The sequence below is a fragment of the Spea bombifrons genome, chromosome 4 (genome assembly GCF_027358695.1).
Source record: "Spea bombifrons isolate aSpeBom1 chromosome 4, aSpeBom1.2.pri, whole genome shotgun sequence".
Taxonomy (NCBI): Eukaryota; Metazoa; Chordata; class Amphibia; order Anura; family Pelobatidae; genus Spea; species Spea bombifrons.
Window position 1 is genome coordinate 35,992,095 of NC_071090.1, and position 19,392 is coordinate 36,011,486.

Here is a 19,392-nt window from a genome sequence, read left to right on the forward strand (position 1 = left end):
ATTAAGGAGGGAGTCGGTTTTAGTCCAAGACTGCCACAGGCTAGAAAAGGAGGCGTAGTCTTACTCCCCTCTTAAACCCCCTCTTTACTCCATTTCGCTGCGCACTCACACCCTGGATCCACCCCTGCCAAAACACTACCCAATTTCCCCAGACCTGTTCTTGACATGGCAAACCATATTTTATCCAGTTTGGATAACTTGGATAAATCACATCTTGCCATTTAATTCAAGTACTGTGCATGAATTTCCCTGCACTGTGTTGCAGTACTTAAGTTCACTGGATCCCAAATCTTCTTCTTCTGGGGGCACACTAACAAAAGGCCCTCCCCACAAGGTAAGATGGAGCGACAGGGACAGAGAACCGTATGCGCTGCATGGATAGCGGAAAAGAGTGTTTCTGTAAACGTACAGTGTGTGAGTGTGTGTTAGTGTAGGGTGTTAGCATGTGTGTGAATGTGTTAGCATATGGTGTTAGTATTTGATGTGAGTGTGTGTGGTGTTAGCATGAGTGTGTGTTAGAACATGGTGTCACAGGTGAGTCTATGGTTAATGGAGCAAGGGAGAGGAGGGAGAATATACATGAGTAGGTGTACAGTATTAGATTTAGTGGATGTTAGAGCGAGTTTCAATGCTAGTATGTGCATGTTTTTCAGTTTTATGGGGGGTGCCACAAACCCTAGGCTTTCCCCTGGGAACCACTGAAGTCTTTAAGAGTATGCAGGAGCACAAAAGGACATCATACTTTTCATGCCATAACAGTCTTCTGGGATCTGGTTCCACTGTGGCATTGTTATGGTAAATCAAAAATGTGCATCAGTATATGTGAATAAATATTTCAATAAAAAAAAATATATACATGGGCAAAAATCACAAGAGCAAACAAATAAAAAAGGGCCATATAGATCCTTCAAGTGTGTCACTCCTCTTAGCCAAACTTTCTGTGTATGTACATGTGCCATAAATACTACCTCTGAGCTGATGACCAGGCTACTCTATTTGGTTTCTGTCTTTTGTCAAGTTAAATTGATAATATCCTCTGATAAGTACTGATCTCAGATGTATGCCTTTTGCTCACAGACTTATCCATATTCCCTAACAAGGCCTATGCAGAAACAGTACAAAGGGTAAATAAACACAGAAGTGTGGAAAGGGGTAGGTTGGGGGATGACTATCAGTTCCTTGTGACCACAGCCACAAAGGAAGAAATCACAGCAATGTAAACATGATGATTTAGAGTAAGCAGCAGGTGAGTCATGGAGACAAAATTGTATTTGTTGATTTCCACAGATTCAGAAACAGGGCCAGTCCTAGACCAAATGGCAGCCAGGCAAGCATAGTCTTTGGTGCCCCCTCCTTCATTGTTTTTACACAATTATTGTGCTTTTACACTACTTATTTTATCTAAACCTTATTGTGACTTTTAGGGCTGTAGAATGCTTTTATACACATATGCGGGAAACATTCTGAAGTCATAGAAAGGAGGGACATCGTAGAGGACATAAGGATCTTGGTCCCAATAGAGCATTCTGATTCTTGTAAAGTGTTTCACAGACTGCCACCAATTCACACCTCTCTTCCTAGGAAAAATACACTACTGCCCTGCAACCCTTATGCTTCAGGCACCCTAGACAGCTGTCTGGCATGCCTTATGCGAAAACCTTCCCTTTAAAAAAATCCTGTTTTCTATACTTTTCAATATATTTTAAATTCCAATCTACTCCACTTGATAGACTTTTGTGAAGTCATTGAAAGATTTGCTGTAAAGAAGGCATTGAAATGTTTTGGGAAAATTAACTATTTCTAGTTAATTTGTCAAAAAGTATAAAATAAAGAGTTAATTGTCCCTTTTGTATTTAGGTGCAGACTTTTATTTAAGATCAACCTCCTATTACCCCATTCCGGCACTAATGGATATTTTAGTAATACTTAGTACCGTAAAACATGCGCTGATTTGCTTATTTACTATTAATGTTTTATAATGTACAGGTTTTACAGCTTTTGGGGAAATGGGGCATATCATTCCACCCTTAAGGTGCATAAAACACCTGGCCATTTTTTTTTATACTGGCCATTTGGCTAGTCTTTCCTTCTTTGCTGAATGGTAGGAGTCATCCTCCTCATTGGGTGCTTGCCAACAACAATACAAAGGAACAAAACGTTTTTCTCCTTCATTCATGCAAGAAATAATATCAATGTTGTTTTTATCCTTCATCCGTACAAGAACAATGTGTTTCAGCATTGAGGTGTTTTATACTATAAATATGGCAATCCTATTTTAGCACGTTAAATGCACTGAAAACATAAACAGCATTCGGTTTTACGCTCATTATCAAGTGATGGAATCTTAATATACCTGAGACAATGTTTTGTCTAAGTGGAACAGCATCATTAAATAAAAGTGGGAGAGCCAGACCCAGGTACAGCTCATTGAGATGTGGTTGAGATAGACCCTGGTATAGCTCGTTGAGATGTGGGTGAGACAGACCCTTGGTATAGCTCATTGAGATGTAGGTTGGGACAGACCCTTGGTATAGCTCATTGAGATGTAGGTTGGGACAGACCCAGGTACAGTTCATTGAGATGTGGGTGAGAAAGACCCTGCTATAGCTCACTGAGATGTGGGTGATATAGACCCTGCTATAGCTCATTGAGATGTGGGCGAGAGAGATCCTGGTTTATAGTTCATTGAGATGTGGGTGATATAGACCCTGCTATAGCTCATTGAGATGTGGGCAAGAGAGCCTGGTTTAGCTCATTGAGATGCGGGTGAGATAGAACCTGCTATAGATCATTGAGATGCGGGTGAGATAGAACCTGCTATAGATCATTGAGATGTGGGCGAGATAGAACCTGCTATAGCTCATTGAGATGTGGGCAAGAGAGATCCTGGTTTAGCTCATTGAGATGTGGGTGAGATAGACTCTGCTATAGCTCATAAAGATTTGGGCAAGGCAGACCATGGTTTAGCTCCCTGAGTTGTGGACAAACCAAACCCAAAACCCACAACATAAAGAAGCTCCAAGTGTCCAACCTATGCCGTAAGGCAATTCATATTACTAATCAAATAGTTTCAATGAACTTGCTGCTGTTGAATGACTCAAGCTTTCATCTATGCAAACTACCGATACAACCACAAGGTCATTGACTTAGCTGATTAGATGTTGTTTATTATGAAAGGGAAACAGCAAAAATCTATTAAATGGAAAAAGATGGACGCTTTAGTTTTAATGGCTGAGGTGAGGAATATTGCTGGGGGGGCAGTTTAGGTACATTTATGACCAGTTGTACGTAAGCAACATATAAGGTTTATATAGAATAGAATTTATTTACACAATTTAAATGATAAACACGCCTGTTGTTTCTATACATATTATTGTGGTTTTTAGAGTTACAGAACACTGTAGGGAGGCATGTTTCAATATGTTTAGCCCCTTACTTAAGTTGTAGATGTACAGGTTCGCCCTCAAAAGGTGTGCCAAGATTACCTTTAGGACATACCTGTACTTCATGCATTTTTCGCAGCAGTAGGGACATTTAAAAAAAAAAAATTCTCACTATCACCCCCCTTTCTCTACCCCCTCTCCCCCTTTTGAAGTTCACTTACCATCCAGGAGTCCTACGGTTGGAGTGAGAGGCCTCTGTCTCCCTGCTCTGCCGCGGCGCACGCTGCTTCACTGCTGAGCACCGGATTATGACGTCATATTCTGGCGCTCAGCATGAAATGCAGGCACCGCAACAGAAGTAGAGGCCTTGTGGAAGAGACTGAGGAGTGCCAAGCGGTTGCTGAAAACTTCATGAGCAACCGCTCATGGCCCCTCTCTCGTTGAGAAAAAAAAAAAGACAGCGTTTGAAGCCACTGATTCCGGGACCCTATCGTGCGGCCCGTTTGGTTATAAGTTGGGGACCCCTGCTCTAGAACATAAACCAATGTGTATACAGCGCATGTCTGTAATCATTTTTCATCAGCATCACCCGCTATGTAGAAGAAATTGTAAGCAAAATTAAAAAATATATATATTTAGTATAGGTTTTTTGACATACAAGCACTCACAGTTACACTTTTTGTATGTTTCTATGGTTTCATACAAAAGCCCTATTTTTGTCTGGGAAAAAAAAGTTGTATAATTTGTGTGGGTCCATCAAACACGGAAAAGGGGACTCTTAATTAAACCCACATTTAAAAAATGCCAGTCTATAGAGTACTAAAACCACTTAGTACTGAAGGGGTTAAGTTCTGCTATGACAACAATAACCAGCCCAGCCATGTGTTGCAATCTCGGTCGCTCGAGGCCCCGCGCGCCTGAGTCAGGCTCCATCACCTCAGGTAAAAAGCAACTGGTCACGCCCACCGAACGCAACCACGCCCCCCATCCTGTTCAGGTGGCCTGGAGACGTCACGAGCCCGGATAGGCAGGTGTGGGCGGGGCCAGCCGTGGGAACCACAAAGTAAAGGCTGGAAGTGGCTCAGAGTGACAGAAGTCAGGCAGCAGTCTGGACACAAAGCTGGCGGAGGCTACCGGGACAGTCCGGGCTTGTACCATGTTGCCATCTATGGTCAGGAGGTGGCTCAACAGACCGAAGGTGAGCGGCAGTTTCTGCGGCTTTGCATGCGCTGTGAACGTCTCATAAGAAACTTTTACAGAGTTTACATCACATACACACAGAGCTTTAATCCGCGTACCGGGTTATGAGCGTACGGCTTTAAACTGCTTCCCAGCGCTGGCAACATATGACAGCTTCATTGTCGTGTACCGCAGCGGCAGTGTGTGTGGCATCCCTCACTTCGGGTGACAGTAGCTATTACAGATAGTTCAGTTGTCTGGGGATTAAAGAGTTAAACCTCCTTTGTCAGGCTAAAAGCATACAAACTGGCTCGACTTGTTGTAGAAAGCTAAGGGTATGTATTACGTTCGCCTGTGTTACAGGCGTGTGTTGTTTGCACACCCCTTGTCTGCTATTGTAGTGGACACCACGTGCTCCCCACTGCACAGGGTCCAGTACACTGCACCGTGGGTGTCTCATTGTACCCAGGGGCTCGGTGCGATTGTAGCAGAGGAAGGAGGGACACCCTCCTGGGAGGAGATGATGCTGTGTGAGGTGGATGATTCATATCTCCTTCCTTAAACCAAGATATCGTCTGCTCAACCAGTACTTTCAGCGTAAAGAAAACAATAGTTTGGTTACATGGTTACTGCATTGTTCATATCCAGCAGTAGATATGAAGTGGGTGGTGAGTAGCATATCTCTGCTGATGTCACAGGTATGATGCGTTCAGCCCTGGGCTGTGATGCCAAAGAGAAAATCTTAAGAGATATTTCATATGTGGGGAATCTGTGAGGATTAACTGGAGGCAATGAAAACCTACTGGAGTCTCTAACCGCTTTACTCCTGAGAAATGATTTTTGAGATTTATGAAATGTTGTGTTCATAAACCGCTTTATTAAGTGAGTGTAAAAGTGCAGATTTCTATGGCTATGATTTTGTTTTACAAGTGTGGATGTACATTGAAGGATTGTTCAACCCCCCCCCCCCTGTGATACTAGAAGAACTGTCCCGGATACATTGTAACATTGGAATAATATTTTGGTATATAACGGTGGTATATTTACTTAAACTGTATTTGCTTTCTTTTTTTTCTCGGTAGGTGACATATAGACCTTGTGTAAGTTTGTTTCAACTCTGTATTACTTTGCACAGGTTATTCAGTGGCGCTATTCTGTCTACTATAAACAGGACACTTTATAACTAAATACAGTTCATTTAACCTTTGTTCTATCTTATCCATGTTGTACTAGACTGATTAAATATGGCCTGTGGATATGATGCAAGGACAGACAGCTGATAGGCCATATGGCTTTGTTGCCAATGCAGCAGAGAATGCATATATGCTATTTCTGGAAATTATTAAATAACAGATCTGCATTATTAACAATATTATCGCTAAACCCAACTGTTCTTAGTTCCAATATAACTGAACTCACCCTACCCTCCTGTGACCCTGCATAGTGATTTTATAAGAGCCCCAATGCTATGCTATTCCCTCCTCTTAAATTTTATTGGCACTATAGCCTGCCATTGTCACAGAGGGGGGCAAGTAAAGTGTACCCTCCCTATGGCACTCTAATGTTGTGTACTCCGTACTATGGAAAGGTACTCCTAAGATATTAGATGGATGCCTATATAAAAAAAATGCTTTGAAAATGTTCCCAGCACTAGCAGGGTTAAGCGTTAAGGGTTTTTTTTTTTTTTTTTTTTTCCTCTTTCAATGTTGAAAGTAGAAATCGGCATAAATGATTGGGCTTGTTCCTTGCCTGTATGTACATGCTATCAGCGCATATTCCTATTCTCTGCAATGTATGACACATAGAGTCACGAACACCTTAAGTGCAAACACTCAGCCCAAGAGCCGTGTCAGTCGCTGCAAAAGTCAAAGAAATGTGGGTCATTAATTATGTTCTGTTAACCCATTGAGAGCCAGCAATTCTTGGTGCAGTGTGTGTGTGTAGATTACCCCACTTTCAACATCCTACATGATGTTTGTATTTGTCCATTTATTGTTTAATACTTATACATTTATATTTATGGCTCGGGATCTTGGTTCTGGAAAATGACTTTTTCTATTTAACAGTAGGATATATGTAATAGTGTGTGTGTGTGTGTGTGTGTGTGTGTATATACGGTTTTGTGTGTGTGTGTGTGTGTGTGTGTGTGTGTGCTCAGATGTTGGCATAAACATCCTGAAGGTACATTGGTGTGTAGCCTGACCTTAAACATAGCACTGTTACTCGGGAGCTTATCTGGAAGTCTTGCTAAGGGCAGCCTGAACAAGTTAAATGTTTCTATTCATGTAGGATACTTGCTTTGATGGACATTGTTTTGTGTGTGGATAAATATATTTACACTTGTGCAGTGGTTATTTGTTGTCATTAGAGATGAGGTTTTGATTAAAGCCACATAACCATCAGATCTGCCCTATGGGGTAATTACCCTTAATCGCATGTTTCCGTAGAGCATGCACCTTGATGTATATTGCAAGCTTAGCAATCTGCGTCACATCTAAATACGCTATAATGTTTAATTTATAGCTTAAAGGGATCCCTAACTTTTATTTTTATGACTATGCATTTAATAACGATTCTAACTTTCAATTAATACAACTTGGCTTATTTGCCAAAGGTATATTCCCAACATGGAAGCAGTTATCTTATCTTCCAACGTGAGTGTGCCTTCATGTATCTTATTTTTATTTTGTATTCTTCTGTTAATGTTGAATTGTTCACACAGCTGTTGGATAGATAGATAACTGACTATCTGAATTGATAATGTTGGTAAACTTTTGCCACGGATCTTGGCTTTCTTGAGGTAAAATAATCTGTGGAGAAAGGGGGTTTTATTGGAACAATAGAAAAGCGAAGCAGTGTTTTGGAAATGGTACGCTAGTTTACTGTACGCGGTGCTTTTCTGATTGCACAACAGAAACCATTGGCAATCTTTCAATGGTGCGTTTCTTTAGATTAAACCAAAGCAGCCGGCGACAAGATGGCCTGTTTAGTCTGCCATGTGGAACCTATCCCTAACAGTATTTTTACTTTTGTTATTATTAATAATATTTTAAACACAGCAATACCATAATAGCTTTGGCATGGCTAAATTACTAAATTTACATTAGTCAACAGGCACAAAAAAAAACTTGGTTTTACTTGGTTTTTTTTGTGTGTGTAGGTGTGATCCATTTTTCCCCCCTCTGCAAATCTGTCTACTTTGGGCTCTGTGTCACCTGGAGTTATTGGTCTGTTACAGCAGAAACTGTAAAAGTTTTTTTACAATCCCTGCATGATGAGGTGTTCATGGGTGACAGGAAGTGGAAAAGCTGTTTACCTCACACCAGGAAAACACAGCGTTAGCTTTATTGTTGTATAATGTAAGTGCGTTCCAGCTGTGCTGGGTTGTACATCAAACAGAAGGCAAAACATTTATTAGATCATTACACATGCTAAAATTATATGGGGAAAATCTTGGAAATTCTTCTCATCACCGTAGGAACTAATGGAATAGTGCTCTTAATTCCATCCTATGGTTTGGAGACCTCTTTTGTACTTTGTGCACTCTGCCATTTTGAAAACCTGCTTGAAAACCTGCTTTAATAACCATGGCTGAGGATTGTACTGTAGCAGAGGTCAGTGCCATGTGGAGAAAAACCTCCATGACAAATACTGTCCCTCTCATTAATCCTCCCTCTACCAGAAAAGAAGACATGACCTAATGAGAAGAAATCATTGTGTAAATCCTGTGACTCCTATTTACAATGGCTTTTGTTTAATGCCAAGCAGTTGACACCACAGTCTAGTCTGCGTATGCTTAGTTGTGATTTGCGTTGTCGCTTTTCTAATTTCAGAAATCTGATCCACGTCTACTGGCGAGGTTCTTCTACATAGACGAGGAAGTGAGTTCCACTGTACATGAGCTGCAATGCCTGGACCTGCGAAAAGATGCTCAAAATTATCTGTTGCTGCTTTCTCAGTTGCATAACACACAGGTACTTTTGATTGTATATTACCGAGACTTTACAAGGGAATTAGAAATCTCCCATTCACATCCTAGCATATGCTGTTCTACAAGTTTTGTTCTAAGCCTTTGTTTGTTGGATATATCCCTTATCACCACCACCTCCAGATCATAATACTTGATGGGCCAGCGTGTTGCCTTTCTTCTCATGTATAAGATAAGAAATCTGTGCTCCCCTTTGTTCTCTTACCTTGGTGTTCTTGGAACTGTTGATTTGCAATTTGTTTTTTTTTTTTGTTTTTTTTTTTTGTGCAGGAGCATATGCTAATTCTTCTAGAGCAAATGTTAGAACAAACTGTACCCACACAGAGGCGGCAGAGAGATTATCACATGAAGTTCCCTGATGACCTTGTGACTGATAATATGACCACTCACCTGCTGTTTGCAGCTGAGGTATGATATACAAATGTTACATTGGCAGCGTGAGCAACAAACTTCCATACATGTTTGACCTTCTGTGTACTGCTTCAGCTCATGGTTGGAGGCACCTATATTGAAGTAGAAGAAACCGAGGGAGCAATGCTTCGTCCCCTAGCACAGGAGCTACTGCGCAGTTTACAAGACCTACGTCGTGTATTGAGGGAACAAAGTCTGGAGGATCCTGGAATATTCCCGGAGTCGGCACAAAGAGCACTGCTTCAATACGACAACTTATGTGCAGAGTTTGAGTTTAGGTCAGTTTTTGTTTGTACACAATAGGGACGTTCTCAGACTTTCCAACACTGTATAAGTCCAAAAGAGGCAAAACAATGTCTGTTTTTGATCATGATTATTAACAGTACAGAAGGTTAACTTGGGGTTTGCAAACGTGGCAGCTTCTTACAGCAAGGAACACCGTAAACACTGATCAAATAATATTTATCAGCAGCACCCCAAAATCTGAATGTATATGCTTTTCAGGGTGTGCTTCCTTTCTGAATTTTAAGAAACACTGTGGGTCACCAGTCAAATGCTCTACTGTTGCCTTTGGCATCTTGGTTTTGACCTGTGTGGCAAACCTGAAGTGTCTTGTATCATTGTATTTAGGTACATGTCATTGTTGGTGTCTGTGAGGACCCCAGAAGAAATCTATGAGCAGCAGGAGGTTGCTGTGCTTTTCTGTGAGACCGTTTCAAGGTAGGATTGGGCTGGTCCTCCTAATACCTTTAGAATGGAAATTGTGAATAGAGGGAGGGATGTTTTTACACTGTGTTGTAAACATTACTTAATGAAAGTAATGCGTTTGAGGTGGCAATGCAATAAAACCTGTTCGTATTTAGGTTTTTGAAAGATATATTGTGTTTTTATAAAAGGGCCCTACAGAAAGGATACCTGACCCAAGAAATGATCGATGACTGTGAACCAGAACTGATGATTTCCATTCCGCGTCTGGCGATTATAAGGTATAGAAGTGCTTTAAGTGTCCATGTATTCAGCAGCCCCTGGTCATTTGGAAATAGTATAAGCGCAAACCACAAAGTCCTATTGCTCTGCCATGGCTAAAACCAATCCTTCATAGTCATTGGAAGGACAACAAAACCTTGTGCACACTGGGATTTTCTACATATAACAGATTATTATTATTATTATATTAAGGCAGGTTTTAAATTACTAATCAGCTGGCTCCCCTGGTGACTATTAAAATGCACAAATATCATACAGAGCTCACATATTTATTTTATTTATAATTTAAATTATGTTATAGTGGCTTGCTGATTTACCCCGATGGCCCATTGAACCTACAGAAACGCCCAGAAGAGATGTGTGAACTCTTCAGCCCTTTTTATGCCCTACTGAAGAAAATAAAGTAAGTTTCTCCATGTTAAACAAAGAAAATTGTGATGTCCACATTTTTATTACGTGCCTCTATCCCTTTGCTTTAGCACATCAGTGTTCCTTTCAATCCTCTAGCATCCATCCTGTCTAAGCCATCGACTGGTCCTGTGAGGCTCAGTGGTGAATGCTGGGGTTGTGTGTTTGAGTATATGCGCCAACTGTCTGTCCTGTTACATAGCTACCAGGTCAAGCAGCAGTCCCCAGCTGCCAGCCGATAGGTATCAATGTAGAAAAGCATTTAATTATCAGGATACCATGATTTTACTTTTTTAAGGTTTGTATGCAGGAGAGCACCATAGCTCGCTGTATCGGTGGGAGAATGTAATTTAGCAGATGACACCTTGTCTATAGTCTATTGAAACAGACAAGCTTTTGAAAAAAAAAGTCTGAACTTTACAACTTTTATTGGATTTGGGTGCATAATTAATCTCATATCATCATGGACTGAGTGCCATCAGACATCACTGCTGGTTTAATTGTCTTTCAGAGAAATACTTCTAACACTGACAGAGGATGAACTGTTTTCCCTGGAGCGTGCTTTATGTTCAGCTTCCTCTAAAGATTCCTCTGTGCACCTGTCATGTATTTCTGACCATCCTATTGCATGGAGCCATCCAACTGAAGGCGGAAAACAGCCAGAATATGAACCCTCCTCGGTGGAGCTGTCTCCACAGTGTGAATCTGTTACAGAATCCCCCCAGTGCAGTTCTACCGCAGACATTCCAAATCAACGCTCTGTGTCGGCTACATCAGTCAACTGCTGCTCACAGCCCGGTGTGTCCTCGTCAAGTGAAAATACAACTTGGGTTGATCATAAGGTTGTGATGGAACATTGTGTTATTGGCAAGACAACCGAGCAACTTCATAAGCCGTATGTCAGGTGAGCAATGTAAGGTAGCCATGGACAGGGCTGTAAATACCCACCAGACCACTACCTTCTAAGAAAGAAAATTTCTGTCTGGTACCCTGCAGATAGGCTGTCATTGATATATCTTAAGTTTCTTGTTTTTCAGTCTAGTGTGTTTTTGTTAGTTTGTGTGTTTTGTTGTGTTTGTTTTTTATACTGCCCTTTTAACCCCTTCGCGACCTTTGCCGGTTCAGGACCGTCATGACAAGAAGGTCACTAAATGACCTTTGACGGTCCTGAACCGTCAAAAAGTTAAATAAGCTTAGAAAGTGATCAAGGATCACTTTCTTCGCTTAAACGGCCTTGCTGCAATGCCTCGATGTCGAGGCATTCAGCAAGGCCGAGATCGGCATCGGGGGCCATGTCTGGCCCCTCCCCGGGGCGTCAACAGCCGCCATACATTGTATGGCGGCGGACGCCCGTTTTAAAAGCGTTTAGGAGGCGATCAACGATCGCCTCCTAAACTTAAATGGTGTCGCTGGAATGCCTCGATCAGGAGGCATCCAGCGACACCAAACACTTACCTTTAGGTGGGCTGTGACCGCTCCGGAGAGCGGTCACAGCCGCAGCTGCCGGTGATCTTCGCCATCAAGTAAGATGGCGGCGGCCCGGGAAATAAAACAAGAGAGACGAAAAAGTTCGCTAGAGGGTCTCCAGACCCTCTAGAGAACTGGCTCCACTTGCTGGTTGAATACAGGTACTGCATTCAACCATGCAAGTCAATGGAGCCCAGCTTTCTAATCACTATGTGATTAGTAAAATATTCAAAAAAAAAAAAATGGAAAAAAAAAAAAAAATGTGCTAACATTTAAAAATAATTATGCAGTGATGTCACTAGATGAACCATCCAGTACCAGCAAAATGTGTAAAAAAAAATATAAAAAAAGTATTAAAAAAATAAAAAAAAATAAAAAAATAAAGTTTATTATTTTGAGCAAGTGCTAAAATTTCTCAAAAATCTCAAAGAGTTAAAATAAAAGCACTTCAAATACCCAAGGGGTGTCTAATATATAAAAAAAATGGCTGATGGGGTAAATTGGAGTGGCCTAGCTCACAGATAGGGCATAGGTACAGACTGACCAAAATGGAGAAAAAAAGCGCACTTCCCAAATGTGGCATTTTAAATCTGAAACAACCCGACAAACCCATGCATGTCGGGTATCACTGCACTCAGGAGATGTTCCTGAACACATATTGGGGGGTTGTTTGACAGTGACATATACCAGAACCTGTATATCTATAACTAAAGTACAATTTGTGTGAAAAAAATTACTATTACAAAGTTTGACAAAGTGTAGTTCTATAATTGGTGCATGGAAAGGGTTAAAATAACAGCATTCGGAATACCCTGGGGTGTCTAGTTTTCCAAAATATATGGTTTGAATGGGTTAAATTTAGTTAACCGGCTTCAAAGATATTCCAAAGAGGAGATGGAGGCAGAATGACCAAATGACCACCTGAATTACGCATGCCCCAAAAGTAGCCTTTTACCAGCCAAACAATCTGACAAACCCATGCATGTGGGGTATCGCTGTACTCAGGAGATGTTCCTGAACACACATTGGGGTGTTGTTAGACAGTGGCATATACCAGAACCTGTATATCTATAACTAAAGTACAATTTGTGTGGGAAAAAAAATAAAAAAAATTACTATTACAAAGTTTGACAAAGTGTAGTTGTATAATTGGTGCATGGAAAGGGTTAAAATTACAGCATTTGGAATACCCTGGGGTGTCTAGTTTTCAAAAATATATGGTTTGAATGGGTTAAATTGAGTTAACCAGCTTCAAAGATGTTCCAAAGAGGAGATGGAGGCAGACTGACCAGATTTGTTAAAAAAGATTTGGAAATCATAAAACGCTGCTTGTACTTATTGCCCTATAACGTACAAAAAACAGCAAAAAAACATAAAAACATTGGGTATCTCGAAACTCAGGACAAGTAGTAGAATCTATTTAGCTAGTTTTTTTACTTGCTTTTTTAGGTGAGTAAAATATTTTTCAAATAAAAGTCATAAAATGTCTTTTTTTTCAATTTTTCACCATGTTTTTTTTATTTTTTTTATAGTAAATAAGATGATACGATCAAAATAATGGTATCTGAAGAAAGCCCATCTTGTCCTGAAAAAAACAATATATAACTTATGTGGGTACACTAAATGGGTGAGGAGAAAATTACACCTGAACACAAGCACCACAAAAGTGTCAAAACAGCCTCGGTCCCACAGGGTAGAAAACGAAAAATGAGCCCGGTCCTTAAGGGGTTAACCCCTTAAGACAATGGGCGGTCCCTAAACCCATTGAAAACAATGCATTTTGAGCCTTAAGATTTTAATGTTCTGGCCCACACTTTGTCCATGTTTTACAGACCAACTGGTGTAGGCATATCTGGGTTGGGTATGACGTGTCTTATGTAGGTATTGCTTTGTTTCTGTGTTTCTTACCCTTTTATAAGGTATACCTTTATTAATTTGCTTGCAGATGGTCATTCATCAGTTTATACTGCCCTGTGACACATTTTGGGGAGTAGATTGAGCAGAAATGTATAGCAAGTAGCACTTGATGCAAATTATAGTGCGTGTGGGAGGTTCATATATAGATGGTGGTCTGCTTCTGACAAAGTTCTTGGAGACTGTTTATAAACGGGGTCTCTGGTGTTTGAAGTGCTTAATGATATATTCTAGTGGTGTCAGTGTTGAACGTGTTATCTCTTGGGGGGCAAGGCCTGTTCGATTTTTCTGACATTGCCAAGTGCTGGGTGAATGCAGCTCACAGAGGTTTTTATTTATTTTTAATCTTGATTCACCTGGACAGATACGGTGATAATCTGTTAATTTGGCTAGCTATAACTGACATTTTTATTTTGGTTGTCATGGAAACTGGCAGGTAACTTTCATGGTGGCATTCCAGTGTGCGTTCAATGGTGGATGGAATTTGTCCTTTTCTTTGTAAACTTAAATGAAGATAGATGCCATCATCCCGATCTGGACTTAATGACATTAACTGATTAAGAGTACACATTGCATCCGATATCTAAATGTCTAAACAGTTTTTCATTGTAATTGTTGTAAGTGCAGCATTGAGGACACTGATAAGAATTTAGATGTTAACTTTTCTGCAATCTAGGAAAGTGGGATTCCAGACGGTGCGCACGCGTTATCGCAGTAACAGAGACATGCTGCATCGTCTATTTGTGTGCATCTCGGGTAAGCCAAACTCCCTTTCTTTTGAATTGGCGTGCTTAGGACTTGCTCTGATCTAATTCTGATAATCTGCCATGCAGGTGTTGCTGACCAGCTACAGACCAACTTTGCGAGTGACCTGCGTGTTATCCTGAAGACTGTGTTTGAAGCAGTCAGCTCCAATCAGGGCCATCAAGAAAGTGAGTTTCTACATTGCTTAACATTATAATCGGCGCAGGGCACGTTGTCGCCACTTTCTAAATAGCTACAGCCGTGATAGAGGATTAGTGAATGCTGCATCAACCAATTGTTTCTGCATTCTGAAGCGTCTGGATAGGTGCCGGATAATGAAGGTTTAAGACGTGTATTGAATCAACCAAACATTTGCATGTTTGAGCAGTTTCATAATGCACTTTACTATACATTCTGAATACCTGACCCCAGTCTGCTTCTTCTGCAAGAAGGGCAACCTGAGGCTGGTGCTCGGCACCCTTCTGCCCGGTAAAAGAGGCACCCAGTGGCATCATGTAAGTGGAAACTGCGGAGAAATTCTGCACCCAGACACCACGCTAACCAGTCATCTAACCACGCTAATCAGTCATGTATAACAGCATTGTCCTCTGGGCTGGAGCATCACCTCTGTGGGTTTACAAATGTAGAGTTGACAATCTGAGTTGCGGCTTCTTGTCTAGTGATATGCTAACTCCAGACAATCGGGTACATTGGGTGTTTGGTGTGATGTCCAGCATGACTGATGTAGTGATGACTAGATGTAATCTGCAGAGACCATGCTTGTGTGTACACATAGCGGCAGCATCTTTCTCCTTGCCGGTTCTAGTACATGCTTCCACAAATGTGCAGGTTTTTTTCTTTTTCTCCCCAGCTCCACTCCTTTTCAATAGTTTCTACAAGATTCCTTAATTGATAGAATAGATAGTCAATCCCCAACCTTAATAGTTATATTGATTTACATAGAATGTGATGGCTCTCACTGTACACTTAGGACGTGCAGTTTTCTTGTGCCTCAACACATGAAGGCAGTGGGACAGTTTTCCTCAAACACTTTTGTGTGTGTGTGAATGTGTATATCGGGGCTGCACACATTTGTGTACACGTTGGGAGCTAAATTGACATATCCGGGAACAGGCTTGAATTTTTATTTAGGAGACTGAAAGATGTACACCCACAGAGATCAATTTAAACTGGCACAAAATATCTAAGGGTCTGTTCTAAAAAATCAAGCCATGGCTACCTGGCTCCTGGTATTTGTAAAGCCCCTGGGCATAAAATGTATATTTAAATATTATTTTTAAGGAACTGCAGAGGATGGGTTGCGTCTACCTGGCTGTGCCCTATGTCAGAATCGGGAACAAAGCACCAGAGGAGTTAATCCGGGTATGTTAAGTTCAAACTTTGACATTTGCACTTTGTTCACCCTGTGCCAATAACCTAATGTTTGCCTACATATAGTAAACAGACTATATCATTGTTACATCTCTGGAGTTGGCCTGTACGAGCGCACAGTCGCGTTTGCTAATGTTTCTTTACCGTGATCTTGTGTATGTGCAGGATAATACACGGTTGCCCATTAGCTTTTTTTTTTTTTTTTTTTATTATTACATCACATCCCCAGATCTGTAAATAAACCCACTATGTTCATTCTAATTTCTCTTCTTCTATTTGATGTTGACTTTTACTGTAGCATCTCCAGAATGGGTCCCAGATAGCGCCTGTAACCAGTGTTCCTGTTGTTGTGCCCCCTTCACGCTGTTGCGCCGGAGGCATCACTGTCGTAGCTGTGGCAAGGTAAGTGCATGTCTCTCTAGTTCTGTTCTCTTGGTTTGGGTGAGTTGGCACGGGGTACACCATTAACATCATTTTGTATTTCCTTTTCCTCCTCCTGCAGATATTTTGTTCGCGTTGCTCGGCATATACAACGTCTCTGCCTCGCCTGCCCAAGACCCCTGTTCGGGTATGCTCTCACTGCTTCCATGTGCACTGCAACCTGCAGGCCAGGCGTGCGGAGGGGAGATCACAAGGACAGGAGTGATATGACCATGGTGCAGGCAGTGGTTTTTACAGACATTTCAGATAATCCAAAGACTCCTTTGGCTGCTCTACACGTTTCACATGTTGCCAATGGAAATACTGACTAATTTATATTTTTATTTTTTATCAAGTGTCTTTTTTTAAAATGCCCACCTTTTTGTTATAAGGTGATGCCCTCCGTATGCTGCTTTCTTGCATTAGACGTTTTATATATTTTGGAAACTCGATTATTTTTTCTTTTAATAGTTTTATATCTATGTACCCCCTCTTTGGTTACTGTTGGAATTCTGACTTTAACAAAACCTGCAACCTGTCTGGCCTTTTCTAATGTTCATTATCAGCTGCTATTTTAAACAGATCCTATCATATCACATACTGAGGACTGTAACTACATCTGCAACTGGTTTTTGATACTGTTTTATAGTTTACATGATCCGTTGGTGCTGTTGGGAGGGATTCTACGTAGAAGTCCTCAGCATTATCTGGCTGTGCTTTTTTATTTTTTCTTCTCTCTAATGTAAGAGGGAGACGGAACAAAATGTCAAATCTTCTCGAATGCCATTAATAGAGTGAAACCTTTAATTTCATAAGATGAATCTCTTTACATCCTTAGTATGGGTATAAGTGAACTCTTTTGACTAATTATATTCTTTAGCCAGATGTCGAACCAAATAGGAAGTTAATTAAACATAGAATGGAACAGAGGTAGCTGATGTAGCATTATTTTAGCTAGGTTCTATCTTCTACATGTGTGGTGGATGGAACTAAATGTACCACACTCGCGAAATATGCAGTTTACAAGCTCAACTTTTGCATTATGAAGGGCAACCCCTGTCCTGCAAGAAGGGCAGGGTTGTAAAATGCATTGGCAATGTGTGAGATTTCCTAAGACACTCCTTGCCATACATTAAAAACACCCAACACACGCTTTTGCAGGACAACCTCTTTGGGGTTTGCCCTTCGTTTATGGTGACTCCAGAACGTTATAATGTTCAGTCTTTGATGGAGAGACCTCAGTATTGCCAGAAATGTTGGTTTGATTTACTAGACTTTCTGTAAAGTACCTGGCTTTACTACATATGAATTATGCAGGATCTGAATTCATGTGACGATTTAAATTAAACAGGGCAATGCAGTTGCTTTTATTTTCCAGCTAACAATGTTGTGTATACTTTTTGTAAACCGCATTGCTGGACAATGTATGTAGAATTTAGGAGATCAGAATAAAACATTCATAGAGATCTGAATACAATCTTGCTAAGCTATCCGTACCAGAAACAGTAGAGTGATGGGGAACTTCCAGCCCTGAATACAGGAGTTTTACAATGCCATTATTTTTAACGCTGTAGGGAACTGGCTTTCATAGGGGTGTGAATATGTATGTCTGTGAGTGCAAGTGTTCTGTATTCGTAATGTACTGTATATAAAGACAAGGCAAATGAATTTAATTGCGGGGAGAACTATATATAAACATTTTTTAACTATTTGTGCAATAAAATGTGATGCATTTTTAAAGTGAGCTTGTGATTGTTATTTCACAATGGAAGCCATGGTTGTATTCTGCACATACTGGGATTGCACAGCCAGTGTAAAGTAGGCAGAGGTTGCTTTATGTATCTCCAAATTGTCATTTTTCAGCTGCTTCAGCCCGCAGACTGTCTCTGATATGATGCTGGTACATGGGGATCAGCACGATCCCTAACAACTGAGGCAGCTCTATACATAAACCCACATCGTAAAATTCAAAAAGGTGTCATTAAATTGACAGGTGCAAGCTAAACAAACAGGAACTTACTGCACTGAATGTGTGGCTGGATGCTGGTTACACAGCAGCGCCATTGCCTTATGTTTATTTTAGTGCAGCCGTAAATTATCTGCTGATGTGTATAGACGCTGGAGTAGAAGCAAATCTTTTAATACTTGGTTTGCTTATTTACCTTTTTGTTACTGTGGCATTTAAGTTACTAAGTCACTACTTTTATTTTTAATTTATTATATTTGGTCCCGAATAAGAAACCATCTCTTCTCCTCTTGTTCCGGATCTCCATGATGCTGACCTCTTCACATTGACCTTTGCCACCCAGAGACGGATTCCGGCCTGGGCTAACTAGGGCTGAAGATCATCTGAATTGGTGATCCAGATGCCCAGTGTGCCACCGCACAGCTGAGTGCCAATGGGTTACAAGGGAGGTCTCTGATTTGCCCAGTTGGCCTATTTACACAAGTACTGTGCCTAACAAGCAAAGCCTCTATAGTATGCAGTACAAAGCGCCACATGTCATATCCAGGCTTTCAGCGGTTAGGACTGCAATGCAGAAAGGGGCCCCTAGGAAAGGTAAATGTCACTCTTGCTACAATTTAAATCATCCTCGTCCAAGCAGTCCCTCGGTTTCAGTTGAATTGCCCCATAACACCTAACAGGCTGTAAGCTTCTGCTCTCGCAACCTAACTTCTCCTTAGCCAATGTGTTTTGTGTGTGTTCATGTTACTGTTTAGAGGGCTGGACTGGAGACGAAGAGGTGGCCCTGGCCCTTTAAGGCTGGCGGTCACCAATGACAAAAGTGTGGCCAGTGGCTGAGGATGAGAGGCTGCAAATTACATTTATGCTCACACAGCATGTGGCTGGGTGTATCTAGCTGGCACACGGTAGCACCCAATCGGCCACTGGAGCATTTGCTGTGTGCGCCAGATGGCCGGTCAGGGCCTGACTGTTTTCTGTTGCATATTGCTAGTTTTAAACCTGTCCTCCCTTCAGAAAGTACCATGCCATCATAAAAAGTGGGCTTTAAATTATTTCTGACCGTATGGTACATCTTGAAAAAACAGTTTAAAAAAAAAATCATCATCTAGGAAGCCATGAGTGTTCCCAGCGAT

The 19,392-nt window shown here is 41.1% G+C and overlaps 1 protein-coding gene across 2 annotated transcripts; it reads left to right on the forward strand.

The window, feature by feature from the left end:
* The first annotated feature begins 4,453 nt into the window (after positions 1 to 4,453).
* Positions 4,454 to 16,599, forward strand: LOC128490138 (lateral signaling target protein 2 homolog). 2 transcript variants are annotated; one of them, XM_053461882.1, is made up of 13 exons: positions 4,454 to 4,581; positions 8,396 to 8,536; positions 8,821 to 8,958; positions 9,037 to 9,239; positions 9,592 to 9,681; positions 9,858 to 9,947; positions 10,250 to 10,351; positions 10,868 to 11,260; positions 14,414 to 14,493; positions 14,571 to 14,669; positions 15,784 to 15,864; positions 16,172 to 16,275; positions 16,376 to 16,599. In XM_053461882.1, the coding sequence occupies exons 1-13, from the start codon at positions 4,540 to 4,542 to the stop codon at positions 16,517 to 16,519; spliced, it is 1,707 nt and encodes a 568-aa protein (XP_053317857.1). In that variant the 5' UTR covers positions 4,454 to 4,539; the 3' UTR covers positions 16,520 to 16,599. The 2 variants fall into 2 exon arrangements, with proteins under 2 accessions (XP_053317857.1, XP_053317858.1); XM_053461883.1 differs by lacking the exon at positions 14,571 to 14,669.
* Positions 16,600 to 19,392: the final 2,793 nt, after the last annotated feature.